Here is a 17186-nt window from a genome sequence, read left to right as displayed (position 1 = left end):
AATTTGCCTATAACTAGCATAAATTTATTTTATCAATAGATCTCCAGTTTATTCCTTGATGCCAGCAAACAAAACCGTTACAAGATCCGGAATATTGTATACATATTTATTTACTTGTTTCTGTTCCATCAGAAAAGATGAGGTTTCTTTATAGACTAAAATTGTAGATTTTTTTTTTTTCCATCGGGTTAGGTTACCGGGACCTACCTTAATCCCATCATCTACCTGGGGCTCAGGCCACTGGATTTTCAAATGAACCGCGTGTCCCTGGGGAAGGCAGCGGTCTATCCATACCTGACGCTTTAGGACGTTAGGAACTATGACCTATAACTCCTGAGTCCTTCGACCTGACATGTCAGGTGCAGACACACCGTTTCCCCCTTTACCCCCATACGACATCCGCTCTCTCTCCACACATACTCCCTCCCTCGTATAATCGCCCTCCGCCCCGACCATCAGTGTTCCTCCCAGCCAAAATATATTTTGATTTTGTGAAAAGACTTATGTATTATCATGATCATTATCATCAAATTCAGGTTTATCATTTGTTGTAGGAAACGTATCCTTTTATATATCCTTAACGTCATTTTTACGTTCTGGGGACGTTTTCCTCTCACTGGGAGCGTTTATATCATTATATGATTAGAATTTCACCGCTATTTAGGATTGTTCGACTCACGAACGGGTTCTTATGAATTTGGCAATTTCATCTGTTACAATGTTGGATGAATATATCTTAATATATAGCTTAACGTAAGAAATAGCTGAATATAGCTTAACGTAAGAAAATAAAGTGTATGAATAAATCAGCTTAAGGACGTACATGTTTTCTTTTCATGGCCATACGTCAGTAAATACAGCTAACACTCATGCCTCGTATATCAAGAATCTCATGCAAATTGAAATCTCATGAGGATAACAGAAATACATTTTGATTTATGTTCTTTAATTTATTGAGTATTGCAACAATTGTGTTAACATTTATACAATAAACTTGTAGAATATACAGCATATATATATATATATATATATATATATATATATATATATATATATATATATATATATATATATATATATATATATATATACTTTATTGGCACACTCGGGCCCTACCAGGGTGGGGTCCTTGGTTAATCATGGATGATTTAATAAATACATATATCTAAAATAAGTTACATTTGATTGAGCAAAGGTTTTACCATCCACCAGTCTGTTATTATATCACCAAATGGGACTGAAAACGTTAATGATAGAGTCAAGACATCACCATCATAGCCATCAACCTCCTTAATCATTGACACATTGAACGTCACTTGTTAACCTGAATCTTGATTCCAGGTAAGTTTCTGTTCTCTTCTCCTAATCACAAAGCCTCATCACGACACAGAGGTCTTTTGCTGTTCGAAATCCATTGTATTCAGTAATATTCAATTATATACCCTATGGTAATGTAGGCTTTCTTCTTCGTGTGGTTTTTTTTCAGCTGAACCTCTTGTGTATTTGAATGATCGCGTGCATCTCCATGGTTTCATAATAACGCTGTGTTATTAGATACCTGGAAAAAATATACAGTGTCACCTCACACTCGCTTTGTATGTCGCTCTCGTGTTTGGGTTAATGTAACATAAGGAACAGTACTGAGAACTTCCTGGCCACAATAAACTTCCCCTACCCTTCCCAGAGAACTCCCTGGCCACAGTAAACTCCCCCTACCCTTCCCAGAGAACTCCCTGGCCACAGTAAACTCCCCTACCCTTCCCAGAGAACTCCCTGGCCACAGTAAACTCCCCTACCCTTCCCAGAGAACTCCCTGGCCACAGTAAACTCCCCTACCCTTCCCAGAGAACTCCCTGGCCACAGTAAACTCCCCCTACCCTTCCCAGAGAACTTCCTGGCCACAGTAAACTCCCCTACCCTTCCTAGAGAACTTCCTGGCCACAGTAAACTCCCCTACCCTTCCTAGAGAACTTCCTGGCCACAGTAAACTCCCCCTACCCTTCCTAGAGAACTCCCTGGCCACAGTAAACTTCCCCTACCCTTCCTAGAAAACTGCCTGGCCACAGTGAACTCCTACCATTCCCAGAAAACTGCCTGGCCACAGTAAACTCCCCTACCCTTCCTAGAAAACTGCCTGGCCACAGTAAGCTCCCCATCCAGTATTCTGCTAGGAGGGACTCGCCATGGGAGCTCAACGTGTTGTTAAGTACCAACCCTCGCGCAGTTTCCCGCCAATAACATTCCAATTCCGAGGTAGTTTGTGAAGGTGCCAGCCAGTCTCTAGGGTTTGGGAGAGACTGCGAGACACGATTGATACAGTGAAATACGTAAGCATTTCCTATAGCGATCATATACCATAGCAAAACGACGTAAATCCAATTTTTCTTCTGTTAAAAGCGTGATTTTTTTTGTGTGAATAATTGAGAAAATAAAGCAATGCCCAAAAGATTGTTTCTATGGAAATATTTTCCGCATATACTGGCTTGACTTACGAACTGTATTTTAGAATTTACTTATAAGGAATTAAACGCCATCAGGTCTACTTTTCACTTAGAAGACGTGATGGGCGAGGCTTTACCGGATACGTAAACTCTTGTAACCTTAGTTTGAACTGAATCTGACCATCTTGTGGTGGCAACGGAGTTCACAATGTCGCTTCGATGCCAAAATGCGTTGACGTACAGCGTCATCCATAGGGCATAGCGAGGACGCCCCAGTCTTCCTTAATGAGGTCGGATGCCTTCTCAGCGATCATAATGGTCGGGGCGTTGATGTTGCTCGAGGTGATCTGTGGCATGATGGAGGCGTCCACGATCCTCAGCCCAGCCAGACCCCTCGCCCTGCGTAGACACATACAAGGAACATTAAAACCCAACTTTTGATGTGGTTACTATTTGCCTTACCCCTCTTCCTGCTCTCGCAACCACAGTCTGTTGTTCATCACTACACATCTCTCTCTCTCTCTCTCTCTCTCTCTCTCTCTCTCTCTCTCTCTCTCTCTCTCTCTCTCTCTCTCTCTCTCTCTCTCTCTCTCTCTCAGAACTTACGCCAGTCTTTCGTTGACGACGCTGTAGGGGTCTGTGGGCGGGCCCATCTTGCAGGTGCCAGCTGGGTGGTAGATGGTGTTGGTGAGGCTCCTGGCGTAGCATTCCCAGTACCTGTCTGATCCTGGGACCTCGTGCTCGCACCCCGGCAGCAACCGGTCGTAGAACTTCGCCTCAAAGTCGTACTTCAGCGCCGGCATCGACGCCACCTTGAGCGAGAACCTGATCCCTGCAACGGTGAGGGAGGGGATGATAGAGATATTGCGACGGTGCTCACTGTTTTGACCTTTATTACTTGATACGTATATCAGCCACCTTCCTCCCTACCTCACCCTCTGACCTTTTTCCTTAACCTGTTGCCTGCTACAACCCCTGTGGACGACCTCTCTGAGCTGAGGATAATACTAGACTTCCTAACCTCGCTCACACATCTGATCTTATTAACCTCTGACCTCCCATATGTCTCTCTCTCTCTCTCTCTCTCTCTCTCTCTCTCTCTCTCTCTCTCTCTCTCTCTCTCTCTCTCTCTCCCCCTGCTCCCATAACCTGTCCTTAACTCCTAATCTTATCTCCATGACAACGGACCATCCCGAAGCTCTTAACAACCCCACTTTAGACCCTTAGCCCTCTCACTCACCCCTAACAACGGCTGCTATGTCGTCCGGGTGAGAGAAGTAGTTGGTGTGGATGATCGGGGAGTCGAATGGGTCGCTGGAGTTGAGGGTGACGGAGCCACGGCTCTTGGGCCGGTTCAACGTTGGCCCGATCGAGAAACCCTCCAGGCCAGCCAGCGGAGTGAAGTAGCTCTTGTACAGCTGACTCGTGGGTGGAAGTAGAAAGCGAATGTGAGGAGGACATTGTGAGGAGGACATTGTGAGGAGGACAATGGGAGGAGGACATTGGGCTCGAGATGCATGTGCAGTATGGAGAGAGAGAGAGAGAGAGAGAGAGAGAGAGAGAGAGAGAGACAGAGAGAGAGAGATTTACACAGATACACAAACCCAAGGTCCAAGTGAGGTGGTCTGGCCTTAACACTATTTAGAGAGAGAGAGAGAGAGAGAGAGAGAGAGAGAGAGAGAGAGAGAGAGAGAGAGATTCTGACGATCACTTAACAAACACACACTCCGCCTCTCCATTGCCACACACACACAGTATTTGACAACCAGTGACTCAGACGACACCATAGTTCTGACCTCAGGCTTTCCTGTGGTGAACACAACGCGTTAACCTTCCTTAATACAGACACATCCATCCACGCACGACCACACAGGCACTGACAGACGCACAGCATATGTGCACACGCATGCGTACACACACACACACACACACACACACACACACACACACACATACACACTGTTACACTCAAAGTCCCTTGCCACCAACGTGAGGGGAAGAAGTGGAGGAGGAGGTGGAAGAAGAGGAGGAGTAGGTACTACCTCTTGCTTGATGCCGAGGACATATGGGGTGATGAGGCCATTATCATTGCCCAGGGTGAAGGGCAGGAAGGCCACTTGCACTTCAGGCCAGGATGGGTCACCCACTTCCGACAGCGGCCATGCGTAGCCCTCGATAGATATGGGTATAGACAGCAACCCTGTGTACACTACATGTTAGGTACGACACAAGGGAATAGATATTGTATTACTTGCTTCTCTATCTATCTATCCATGCGACTAACTCTATGTTCAACTGTATCTGTATCAAGTATCCATCTATCTATCTCTCCATGCGACTAACTCTATTTTCAACTGTATCTGTATCAAGTATCCATCTATCTATCTTTTTATATAAAGTTCTATAAAGAGTTTAACGTCAGTCTACGACTTACACATCTTTTTTTTTTCTTCAGTTTGAGGTAGAATAGAAAATATATAGTAATAGTTACTCTATCATAAGCCTTCTGCATTCTCAAGTGACCTTCTTTGGTACACATTAATGCAACAGGATGCATCACATTCTCCCCGAGTCTGTAACTTGCATATGTATATATGCACCAGTGACACACACACACACACACACACACACAGTTGCACCAGTCTGATCGACACATCTCTATCGTTACTGCGTACATTCTTCATGCCTTTCAAGGGGTAACTTTACCAAACGGAAGCAGACCTACCATCCCTCTGGTTGATATATTGCTTGATGATGTTGGGTCTTAATGTATCCAGGATGTGGTAGGCAGAGCCATTCTTGACGGTCCAGGTGGGACCACTGAGGTACGGGTGATCATTTAAGTTCTGGCCGACACCTGGCACGTTGGCCACCAGGGGGATCTGAGGTGGAGGAGGGATGGTAGGTGACGGTAGTGGAGAGGGGGAGAGGGAGAAGAGCAGGGAGTGGAGGAGTGCTGGGTGGACGGGAGTGTAGAGGGGTGGAAGGGGAAGGGCAGGGAGTGGGGGAAGAGTGGTGGGTGGACGGTAGTGGAAAGGGGTGGAAGGGGAAGGGCAGGGAGTGGATGAGGAGTGGTGGGTGGACGGGAGTGTAGAGGGGTGGAAGGGGAAGGGCAGGGAGTGGAGGAAGAGTGGTGGGTGGACGGTAGGGGAGAGGGGTGGAGAAGGAGTGGTAGGTGGACGGTAGTGGACAGCGGGGGATGATGGATTTAGAGCAGGGAGTGGATGAGGAGTGGTAGGTGGAGAGAAGGACCAGCAGGCAGTGAAGACATCAGTGCTTATATCACGTTTAACACAACAATATCACTACCGATACCATGGTTTTAACTGAGAAATATTAATATCACATATATGACGATAGTGGAGAAATATCAATAATATTTATAAGTATCATGGTTGATCGAGCTAGGCCCATTACTTACATTACAACAGTAGTGGCCGGTCAGTACTTACACTACAACAGTAGTGGCCAGTCAGTACTTACACCACAACAGTAGTGGCCAGTCAGTACTTACACTACAACAGTGGTGGCCAGTCAGTACTTACACTACAACAGTAGTGGCCAGTCAGTACTTACACTACAACAGTGGTGGCCAGTCAGTACTTACACTACAACAGTAGTGGCTAGTCAGTACTTACACTACAACAGTGGTGGCCAGTCAGTACTTACACTACAACAGTAGTGGCCAGTCAGTACTTACACTACAACAGTGGTGGCCAGTCAGTACTTACACCGTGGTACTGGAGGTGTTCAGCTGGGCCCACTCCAGACAGCATGAGGATGTGTGGCGAGCCGATGGTTCCAGCGGAGAGCACGACCTCCCTCCTGGCACGGGCAACCTTGACCTGCACGACGAGAGAGAGAGAGAGAGAGAGAGAGAGAGAGAGAGAGAGAGAGAGAGAGAGAGAGCGTTGCATCAGTGTCGTATCCTGTTATCGGTAAAAGCCAGTTATTTACATATTCATTACATCATTACAGAAAGTAGAAGGCAGATAAGAATGATTCATTGCCTCGTAATTTTACTAACACAGTCAAGTTTCGTCAAATCCTAAAGGAAATGAAAGATATAAAAACGAATCATTTAAAAGAACGGTCGTTATTTACCTTCTTTCTATGCTGAAAATGAACCCCAACCGCACGCTTGTTCTCATCAAATATTATCTGTAAAGAAGGAAATAAAGGAGTATTATGTTTGTATCATTCCTTTAGGGTATATTATACTTGGCGAAGGATATCATAAGAACAGTGAAAAGACGTAAACAGGTTAAGTAAATGTTCCTTGACCTTACGAAAACGCCTACGTAATAGATCTCTTTAGACGCTCCAGCCATTCATTTCACTTATCATTCATGTTTATACTAAATACAACATCACACGTTTCGCTTGTGTTATATATTTAGTCATATATAAAGTAACTGCTGATAAAGAAAGTAAAAGAAATGGTCACTGGATCTGAATACTCGCTGATCGCGAATCTTTTCGGGAAAGATTGTGTAAAAGTCAACTATGTTGCGAAGGCTCAGGGTAGACTAACCCGCTCTCCAAACATGGCTTCACCTCTGTGGCCGACAGTGAGCGCAGAGGAAATACTTCGTATTGTTTGACGATATACTACAAGTATATCGGGGGCTGAACATGCAGGAGGGTGAAAGGAGGGCAAGGAATATAGTGAATTGGAGCGATGTGGTATACCGGGGTTGACGTGCTGTCAGTGGATTGAATCAGGGCATGTGAAGCGTCTGGGGTAAACCATGGAAAGCTGTGTAGGTATGTATATTTGCGTGTGTGGACGTATGTATATACATGTGTATGGGGGTGGGTTGGGCCATTTCTTTCGTCTGTTTCCTTGCGCTACCTCGCAAACGCGGGAGACAGCGAAAAATATATATATATATATATATATATATATATATATATATATATATATATATATATCAGACATGTGACGATCACAGATGAACGTGTTCCACACGAAGGAAACTCAAAGCAGGTGAGTGAGGGTGGTATTGTAACCCACGTGGAGTCAGAGGACATACTGGCCGACCATCCCACTCAGGTCACTATGGGTGTGTCAGATCATCAACCCTCTTGCTCGGGTCACTCTGAAATAAAGCAGAAGGTTGATGACCTGACACAGTCGTAGTGACCTAAGCGAGAAGGTTGATGACCTGACCCATCCGTAGTGACCTGAGTGGTAGGGTCGAGGTTTGTTACCTGAGTGTCCTCTGACACCACCTGGGTCTTCCATACCACCCTCACTGCCTCCTTCATCACCGTGTAACATGTGGTCCTGATAACATCTCCTGGTGTCTCTGTATATTGTCCTACATCTGTTATTTGTTACTATTTACTTCTGAAGATGTGTTGAAATACACGAAAGCGCCTAAGCAAAAAGAAAAAAAAAAATCCTTCTTTGATTTTCCTTAGTAGGTCTAGAAATACACACACACACACACACAGACAGACAGACAGACAGACAGACACACACACACACACACACACACACACACACACACACACACACACACACACACACACACGTAAACGTAGTATCATCTCACCTTGGTGACGTGGGCGTTGAGGACGACGTGCAGGTTGGGTCTGGAGGCGGAGGGTTTGATGTAAGCCTCGGCAGTGGACCAGCGCATCCCGTTACGGGTCGTCAGGTCCACCTCAAAGAAACCTGTGGGGTTAAGTGTATGGTTTAGAAGGGAGATTAAGAGGAGTTTGAATGTCTATCATTAGGTCACAGAGAATACTGATTTAACATGACAGTTTCTACTGTTGTTACTGTACGGTCATGGTATCTGACACTCCTCCACAAATCCTGATCTACAGATAGATAGATAGATAGATATGAAAATAAGTGAAGTAAAGAAGCAGAGATGACTGGGACGTCTGGAGAATAGGAATGAAGAAAGAATTCCCAAAATACCACTTGGCTGGGTAACGTTTGGATGAGGACCAACAGCGGGAAACAGATGGGGAGTGACTCTCGGGAGATAACGAAGTAAAGAAGTGGATGATTGGCTAGACTGCGGGAGGAAGGATAGGCTGCGGGAGGAGAATAGGCTGTGGAAGAAGAATAGGCTGTGGGAGGAAGGATAGACTGCGGGAGAGAGGATGAACAGGTGGCAACGATACTTTCCAACATTTCAGAAATCAAGATGAGACCCGAGTACATCCTGGCGTCGAAATTAGACAACGCACACTTGGGGATGAAGAGTCGGAACTCACCGATCTGGTCAGGATCGCTGGGGTCGACGATCCTGTAGCCTAGCTGCCTGCCGGCCTTCAGGAAGCCGTCGATGATCTGTGTACGCCATCGCTTGTTCTCGACGGAGAGCGGGCCGCCGTACCCGTGCAGGGAGACTGTGGGGGGGAAGACAGATCAATCATAGGCTCCGTCCGTTGACCATCTTCCCAGATGTCAAACCATGAAAAGTATTCATTTTACACAACTTACTGAGTTGTTAACAGAGTCGGGAGCCAGGGGTTGCTGGATACTCTCTCCTCATATCAGCAACCAGATCACTCACCCGTCTGCTTATTAACCCTTCCCCTGTAGTCCTCCATTTTCTTGAAGTACTTCAGGACCTCCCTGTAGCTCCAGCCCGGGTTGCCCATGGCCTCCCAGTTGTCGAAGTCGCGCCTGTTTCCCCTCACGTAGAACAACGAGTTGATCACCGAACTCCCTCCGATGACGCGGCCTCGCGGGTAGGGAATGCGCTGTGGAAAGTAGAGTTGGTGGCGAAGTCAGAGTTAGAACGATTCTGCTCACATGTTGCAGGTATATAGGCTACAATCTCTCTCTCTCTCTCTCTCTCTCTCTCTCTCTCTCTCTCTCTCTCTCTCTCTCTCTCTCTCTCTCTCTCTCTCAGGACTTACATTATCTGTGAATCCGTTGAAAGAGTTGCGTTGCGGGGTTGTTAAGTAATTCCAGTCAGCGTCGCCTCTCAGGAGCAGTTGATGGTAGCCTGGGACGTGACTCTCAGGAGGCGGCTTGCCTCCTGCCTCCAAGAGAAGGACCTGCCACCCACTCACCTCAGACAACCGTGAGGCCAGCACACTCCCTGCCGATCCTCCGCCTACTGCAAAGGACCGGGTATGAAAGCTCCACTGTGGATGTAAGAGATAGATATACCCAAAAAAATAGATACGGGCACTCAGGCAGACAGACGCATTCAAACATACAAACAGACAGACACAAGATCAACAGATAAACAGAGGGAGAGACAGTAACGCAGTGGAGAAATAAGAAAAAAAGTGTCGTCGAAACACAAGGACAGAAAGACAAAAGACAGAGAGACAGGGGATGAAATATCCAACAAAGAGACAGACAGACAACCACAGACCCATGCACAAGCAGACAAACAGTCCCACAGACACAGACAGAAAGATAGAGAGACAGACAGACACGGAGCCATCAAGATCCATACCTATGATGAAGTCGTACTGCAGGCTGAGTCTGAGGGAGGCGTCGTAGTCGTGTTCGCCAGCCTCCTTCAGGATGACGGCCAGCAGCAGACGCAGTAGTGCCACGGGCACTGTTCGTAGCAGCTGGAGGTGGTTACTCATCTTCTAGCGCCAAGCCTCCATAGACCTTCACCTTCCCGCTACTGACACTGTCAAAGATATAAGTCAACAATAAAACCCTTCTCATCCCTTTCTCTGGCCTTACGTTTTCTTCGTTTCTCTTCCGTGTAAGGCACAGTGAGGGACCATAATGGGTACATGCTTCTAATTCTAAGCGTTCCGTTTAGAAGGCATGTTTGTAGCGCCTTTGATCAGCGAGTGGCCCACTCCATCAACATATAAGATCCCCTTATGCCCAGAGTACAGGTTCTACGCTGAAGACACTAAATACTTATTCCTCAAGTTCTTCCCTCGAAAAAAAAAAGACATTTTCACATCACCACACTTTTTGGCCTGTTTTGTCCCACCAGGTGGACTTAGCCTGCTTCCTGGGCGCTGCAGGACGGAAGATATGTGGAACATGATTCACCCTTGCGTCGCCATTATCAAACCTTCTCTAACACTTATCTTGGCTCTGACCTTTTATCATCCTCCCACAGAAATACAAAGTATTCCGTGTGTAAACCAGATGGTTCGCATTCATATGCTAATTAGAATACTTCCTCACTCCTCCTTACCTCTTGTCAGTGGTGTCACCGAGACGTGTGCATGACACAGGTGGTCACTAGTTGTAAATAGGCTACGTACACTAACTGCATACAAAAGACTGTATAGTGTTATAGCGCAGCAGAGACATGTTACTGACAAAGGAAAACGCTAACATCATTGCTTCTAACCTTCAACTAAATGTTGACAGTGGCCAACCTTTGTTTTGTGCATTGTCGTGAGAATCCACTGCTTAATTGGGGTTCAGTGGGCCAATACCAAGTGGAATAGTCCATAGAATCCTGAACATCATGCAGGAGGTGCACACGACTGCTGTGGGCTGCGCTGCTCAGCATATGACATAACATTAAGTGTGTCAGTGGTGAAAGGCGAGAGAAAGGGCTTTCCTTCCTGCTAACCTCTTCCGAGTTTGATATTTTATGTCTGGTGACCATCCTCCAACACTTACTGTTACATACGAATCAAGAAAAGACGTCATATTATCTTTTTATCTTTTATGATTTTTTCTTATCGTATTTAAAATCTAATCATTTTGTTTTCCTGTCTGGTACTTTCCTTCAACAAATGTCAGGTAAGGTCGGTTGCCCAGAAGTGACTTGAAGTCGCTCACAACGTTTATTCTCCACTGGGTCACCAGGGCTGTGACTTGCACAGAGAAAATATCATATCTTAACAATTGTGTGTTTTCTTATATTTGTATGTATGATCTTTGATTTTAATGTATCTTTTCAACCACCTGAGATAAAGATCGTTTTCAAGTGTTCGCCAGTATGATTCCATAGATATCAGTTTTGAAAAGGATCCGGATTAAGTAAATTCATCCGAAGAGACTCCCGGCTATGGATATATATGGAACCCGTTAGCCAAATATCAACATTTTAACCCGCCTTCTACTGTTAGATGTAGAAGCAGATCTTGGCAGAGCAGATCATATACAAAGAGTTTATGCAACATTCAGCACACACACACACACACACACACACACACACGTGAGGAGCATTACTAACTCGAGCACCTTTAAGAATGTTGCTTTTGTATGAGACGAGAAAGGGTCAGAGGTTTCCTTTAGGTGTGGGGCATGCGCCGAGCTGTGGGTGTAAACATCGTATGCGCTGAGGAAATTGTGCGCGAGAGTTTATTTGTATAAAACGCTCCAGCAACAGGCAGACGTCATCATCAAGGCCTAGCCGTAATTAAAAAAATAGGCGTTGTTAGTTTGACATATTTTAAAAAAGATAGATATTATAGAACTCGCTTACAAATTAGACATTACCGAAGTATTCATTCACAGAATAGCAATAACGCATGTGCATTTACCGCAACGCAATATGGCACTAATCACAATGTGTTTGCAATATATCAATGGCAAAATTACGCACTTTCATACCAGAAACAACGCACTTGCGCACTACCAAAAGTGAACTGATGAACCATGAATGATACATCCAACACCTGTAGCTTAAAGTGTGTGAAATGACAAACGCACTTAGGCTTGGTGGGAACAGGGGAGATCGTGTAAAGAGAAACTTATCAAACGAGAGAAGCGTGGGACTTGCTCTAGTCTGACGGCTTATCCAGTTCTGTGTGTGTGTGTGTGTGTGTGTGTGTGCCTTTGCAGTTGGAATGTAGCACTGAGTGATTGTAGTGAGCGATGATTTAAACTGCGTCTATGCGGAACCATATACTATCGGGTTGATTTTTCAATCTGCCCTGGGATGTGGTATGAGTTACTGCCGCTAGGATTTTTTTTTTCTCCGATGATGAACTTGAAAAAATTCGCTGCTTCCCAGCAATACGTTTGTCTGACTGTCTGCATCGATCTATCTTATATATCGATCGCGTCATCAGCAATTTAGGAAGTAAACCAATATAGGAAGCCTTTCCAACCAGCGTGATAAGTATATTTATTCTTACCTAGGTCAGTGAAAGTACAAGCAAGTGCCTTTCGCATGCAGTCGCACTACCCCAGGTCACGGACGTAGCCAGCCTCTCCTAGAGAATACATTAGTCATCCGTATCTTTCAACAATTTCCGGCGTTTCCCCCATATATATATATATATATATATATATATATATATATATATATATATATATATATATATATATATACTCCTATGAGTCCACGGGGAAAATGAAACACGATAACTTATCGTGTTTCATTTTCCCCGTGGACTCATATGAATATCTTGATCACGCACAAAACTGTGGTCCTTTCCAATATATATATATATATATATATATATATATATATATATATATATATATATATATATTGCTTTGTCGCTGTCTCCCGCGTTAGCGAGGTAGCGCAAGGAAACAGACGAAAGAAATGGCCCAACCCACCCACATACACATGTATATACATACACGTCCACACACGCAAATATACATACCTATACATCTCAATGTACACATATATATACACATGTACATAATTCATACTGTCTGCCTTTATCTATTCCCATCGCCATATATATATATATATATATATATATATATATATATATATATATATATATATATATATATATATATATATATATATACACACACATCCCTCGCTCCAGCTGATCTACGTTTCATTCTGACAAATGCTTATTTACAGCGATCAGCTGTTTATATCGATCAGCTGTGTATACATAGATCAGCTGTGTTTAAATCAATCAGCTGTGTTTATATAGATCAGCTGTGTTTACATCGATCAGCTGTGTTTACATTGGTCAGCTGAGTTTACATTAATCAGCTGGGTTTACATCGATCAGCTGTGTTTACATCGATCAGGTGTGTTTAGATCAACCCCCTGTATTTACATCGATCAGCTGTGTTTACATTGGTCAGCTGTGTTTACACTGATCAGCTGTGTTTACATCGATCAGCTGTGTTTACATCGATCAGGTGTGTTTAAATCAACCCCCTGTATTTACATCGATCAGCTGTGTTTAAATCGAGATGTTTAGATCAGTCAGTTGTATCTATACATATCACTGTGTTTATAGGGATCAACTGTGTTTATATCTACTAAAGAGTCACCATGAACTATTGTCATATCATAAAACATTATCATCAGTATTTTGGCTTGACGTGCATCTTTTTCCGGGGTAATATAACATATAATCACTGATTTAGAATTATGCAAATTTTCTTTGTGATGGAAGAGCAGGATATGAGTTGTTTTTTTTTTTTTACGTGCAATAATGATGAGAACCGAAAAAAACGGGAAATAATTTTCAAAAGTTATTTCATCTAAGACAGATTATCTCCCTTCTTGATGAGTTCAATTCGTCAGCCGTTCCCTTAAATTAAGTTAGGAACAGTACACTGAACCGAACTACGACAGGACATTATTGAATAAAAGTATATGAAGTTTTGAGTTACTGCCAGAGAACCCTCGGACATGTGTTAAACGATTTGATTAATAAAGTTATATTCGACAGAAAATTGATGTTACACTCAAGAAGAATAACATTTGGAACTGGTTATACGCTGAACCACATACCTTATGATTTTCTTTAAGTCATTCGATGCGAATATATAAATCATATAGTGTTGACGACTGGACAGACTGTTGCCTGTGATCTAGGCATTAATGCCTCTGATCCAGGCACTGATTCCACTTGCCAAGTGCTGATGCCTCTTATCCAGGAATTGATACCTCTGATCCAGGCACTGATACCTCTGATCCCGGCCATGATGCCTCTAATCCAGGCATGGATGCCTCCCATCCAGGCATTTATCCCTCTATTTCAAGCACGGTGCCTTCGATCCAGGTACTGATGCCTCTGCTCCAGCAACACCTACTGCACTACACCATCATCTGTTATACCGCCTCCGCACTGCAGTCGCCTTTAATTGACATAAGAGTTTGCAACACCACCAGTCACCAGACTAGTTCTTATGTTGTTCCTGATTGTAACTGTTAAGTAACACCTCAAAACAAGAAGGGACTTAGAGCTTGATGATACTGTTCAGGTCACAATTCACTTTTTTTCTTGACTAAACTTGGATGAAGACTTTTAGTTCCCTGTTCAGATTTTCCCATCTACTTTGATAGCCATGTGTTCATTACACCTTCTTTACATCTTTCATCTGCATAATCAAAATGTCTTTCTTCTGGCTTCGTAAAGGAGTGAGGGGGAAGTAAGCCAAGGTTGTTTTCAGTGGCACCTTCAACCTCGGGGATGAGTGATTAGCAATATGAGTTGAGGAACCTATACATACCTACATACGCACAAAACAAACACACGTGCTTTGGCACACACACACACACACACACACACACACACACACTCATATATATATATATATATATATATATATATATATATATATATATATATATATATATATATATATATATATATATGTATATATATATATATATATATATATCACGATTTATGATAAACTGATATTAATATCTCAAGAACATTATCGTATTTAAGCGAGGCTATTCTTTTCAAATGCAATTGTAAATCTTCCCGTCCTTGCCCGTCGCTTTTAAGTCTGCTGCTTGCTTTAGCCAGGTTTGAGAGTCATTCTAGACCCAACTTTCACTAAGTTCAGGGATCATGTATATGGACAAGGCCGGGTGGAGGCGGGCTCCTATCCCCAGTAGAACACGGAAGCAATGCAATGATATGGAAATAACTGAACCTCAGTTCCCTCTTTATAAGACGTTTTACCCCAGCAGGCATTCTTTTCGTAAGAGTAATACATTCTCTTGTTAAGGAGTTGTACGTTAGGAAGCACCGAATTTCAATCGTGCACTCATTCCTAACCTAAGATCCTTAACACTTCATATACCCTTACTTGTGTTGCACAACAAGGCAGACCGACAAATCTTGATGCTTTCAGCCCCTGTGTACTAAAATGGATATATACGAATCTAAGCGAGGCTAGGTTTCCTTCTCGTTTACATATTTTTCTCTTTTGAAATATTGAAATCAAGGGTATGCCTCAAAGTAACAAATTACACAAGTGGTTAAGAATTGGCATCACACAATTGCCTACGAAGGCCTTTTTCTCGTTTTTATTCAGTGACTGGAAGAAGTATGAGTAAAAGGCCTCATATTCCACGCCCAGAATTTTATAGTACACGTACGAGCTTTCAGGAAATAAATTTCAAAGTAAATATTCTAAACAAATTCTTAACCAGATATTTCACACAAGAAAACTCTGAAGCAGAAGATGCATACGAAGGTATCCGAAGCATTAATATCCAAACGAATTTTGTAATGTACAGGTTACATTCTGTAGGTGCCCAGTCAAAAGGCGATGAGAATGGTGACTAGAAATTGGAAAGACGTCCATTAGGTTTAAGTTACTTGTGACTCGTTTGAATGTTAACGCAAGTGAGCAGGAAAATGTCAAATAAGAAGTCCTGAGAATTCGAACCAACCACAATCGACGAATCTAGAGCGAATAGGATATTCGTATCTGATTGATACACCTCACACAACGTACATATAGGCTTCAGAGACGCCACTGCCCTTACAGTCACACTAATGTTGACCTATTGTGATAATGTTATCTTGGGAGCACACACCCGATTTGTATCAGTAATAACACCACAGCAAACACCTGACCAGTCCCAATTATGTCAGCCCAAGAACATACACCTGACCTGTCCCACCCAGGTATGTCCCCGAGAAAACACACCTGACTGTCCCAGTTATGTCACCGAGAACACACACGTGACTTGTGCCAGCAATGTCATCCCGAGTACACACAATTGACCTAGCCTAATAATGGTACCCCGAGGAGGCACGCTCAACTTGTGCCTGTAATGTCACCTCAACACACACCCGACCTGTTCCGGTAATGTGAACACACACACACACGTGCAATCTTAAGGCGCAAAGGTATACGTTTAGTTCCGACACTTCATGGTGAACTTTCGTACCTAATAATCTAAAATACCATTAATAACTAAGAAAAATGAGATTACTTCATAATGGGCAAAAAAATCACTGTCTTCATTTACGGGGTATATATATAGGCATTTCTGTGTGTGTGTGTGTGTGTGTGTGTGTGTGTGTGTGTGTGTGTGTGTAAATGTTCGCTTATGTTTGTGTTTGAAAATAACACACCAACACTTTTATAATCCCTGAACACAACCTCGCATTAGAACTGGGCTTGCTAATATGACCATTCTGCAGCTACAGGGTTTTCCCTACTAGAAGATAAACCAATTGGCAGCCAGACATTCATACAGAGAAAAACTAACAGAAAATTAGAATACCGTTCTGAGGTCTGAAGACAACAGATGTCTGGAGGTACACAGGTGCTGCAGGAGAAGGGTTGAACGATCCAGAGAAAAGAAAGCTTATGAACCGAGGAACTGGTTGCCAACCGCTTGCGATGTGGAGCGAGACTGAAGCAGTACTGAAGAAGTGAGAGAGTGTTGGTGCCCCATCGGAGGCTATTGCTGACCTTGCTGACGTCGTGCAAGTGGCCACAGGCTCTTGTTGAGACAAGGGGAATATTAGAAAAGATATAGTCTCAGCTGAGGAGAAATTCCGAGGGATTCTTGACTCCGAGAAAGTGAGCGACCCCACTCTTATATCTAATTTGCTTTAATATAAAACCTTCAGACCCAAGCA

At 43.6% G+C, this 17186-nt stretch overlaps 2 protein-coding genes across 3 annotated transcripts in view; one reads left to right on the top strand and one right to left on the bottom strand.

The window, feature by feature from the left end:
• The window catches only part of LOC139757062 (mitochondrial inner membrane protease subunit 1-like), a 66050-nt gene that overhangs the window by 36611 nt on the left and 12253 nt on the right, over positions 1–17186 (top strand). The gene's annotated exons all lie outside the window — the stretch shown is intronic.
• LOC139756975 (glucose dehydrogenase [FAD, quinone]-like) lies at positions 1103–16957 on the bottom strand. Of its 2 annotated transcripts, XM_071676916.1 has the most exons (13): positions 16826–16957; positions 9881–10066; positions 9330–9532; positions 8981–9170; positions 8679–8813; positions 8003–8124; positions 6546–6602; positions 6173–6286; positions 5167–5323; positions 4484–4641; positions 3682–3859; positions 3048–3273; positions 1103–2840 (listed from the first exon to the last, which is right to left on the bottom strand). In XM_071676916.1, the coding sequence occupies exons 2-13, from the start codon at positions 10017–10019 to the stop codon at positions 2687–2689; spliced, it is 1833 nt and encodes a 610-aa protein (XP_071533017.1). In that variant the 5' UTR covers positions 10020–10066; positions 16826–16957; the 3' UTR covers positions 1103–2686. The 2 variants fall into 2 exon arrangements, with proteins under 2 accessions (XP_071533017.1, XP_071533018.1); XM_071676917.1 differs by lacking the exon at positions 16826–16957 and having other exon boundaries at positions 9881–10435.

Source organism: Panulirus ornatus, chromosome 24, assembly GCF_036320965.1.
Source record: "Panulirus ornatus isolate Po-2019 chromosome 24, ASM3632096v1, whole genome shotgun sequence".
In the NCBI taxonomy this organism is placed as follows: Eukaryota; Metazoa; Arthropoda; class Malacostraca; order Decapoda; family Palinuridae; genus Panulirus; species Panulirus ornatus.
Note: the sequence above shows the minus strand (reverse complement) of the source record. Positions and strands in the feature narration are given on the sequence as shown.

What these genes read in the sequence shown, in the direction of transcription:
- LOC139756975 (XM_071676916.1), bottom strand. Translation starts at nt 10,019, where the DNA reads ATGAGTAACCACCTCCAGCTGCTACGAACAGTGCCCGTGGCACTACTG. An exon ending in TCAACGGATTCACAGATAAT is followed by an intron (nt 9,171 to 9,329) that starts GTAAGTCCTGAG and finishes TACTTTCCACAG; the next exon opens with CGCATTCCCTACCCGCGAGG. An exon ending in ATTTTCAGCATAGAAAGAAG is followed by an intron (nt 6,287 to 6,545) that starts GTAAATAACGAC and finishes CTCGTCGTGCAG; the next exon opens with GTCAAGGTTGCCCGTGCCAG.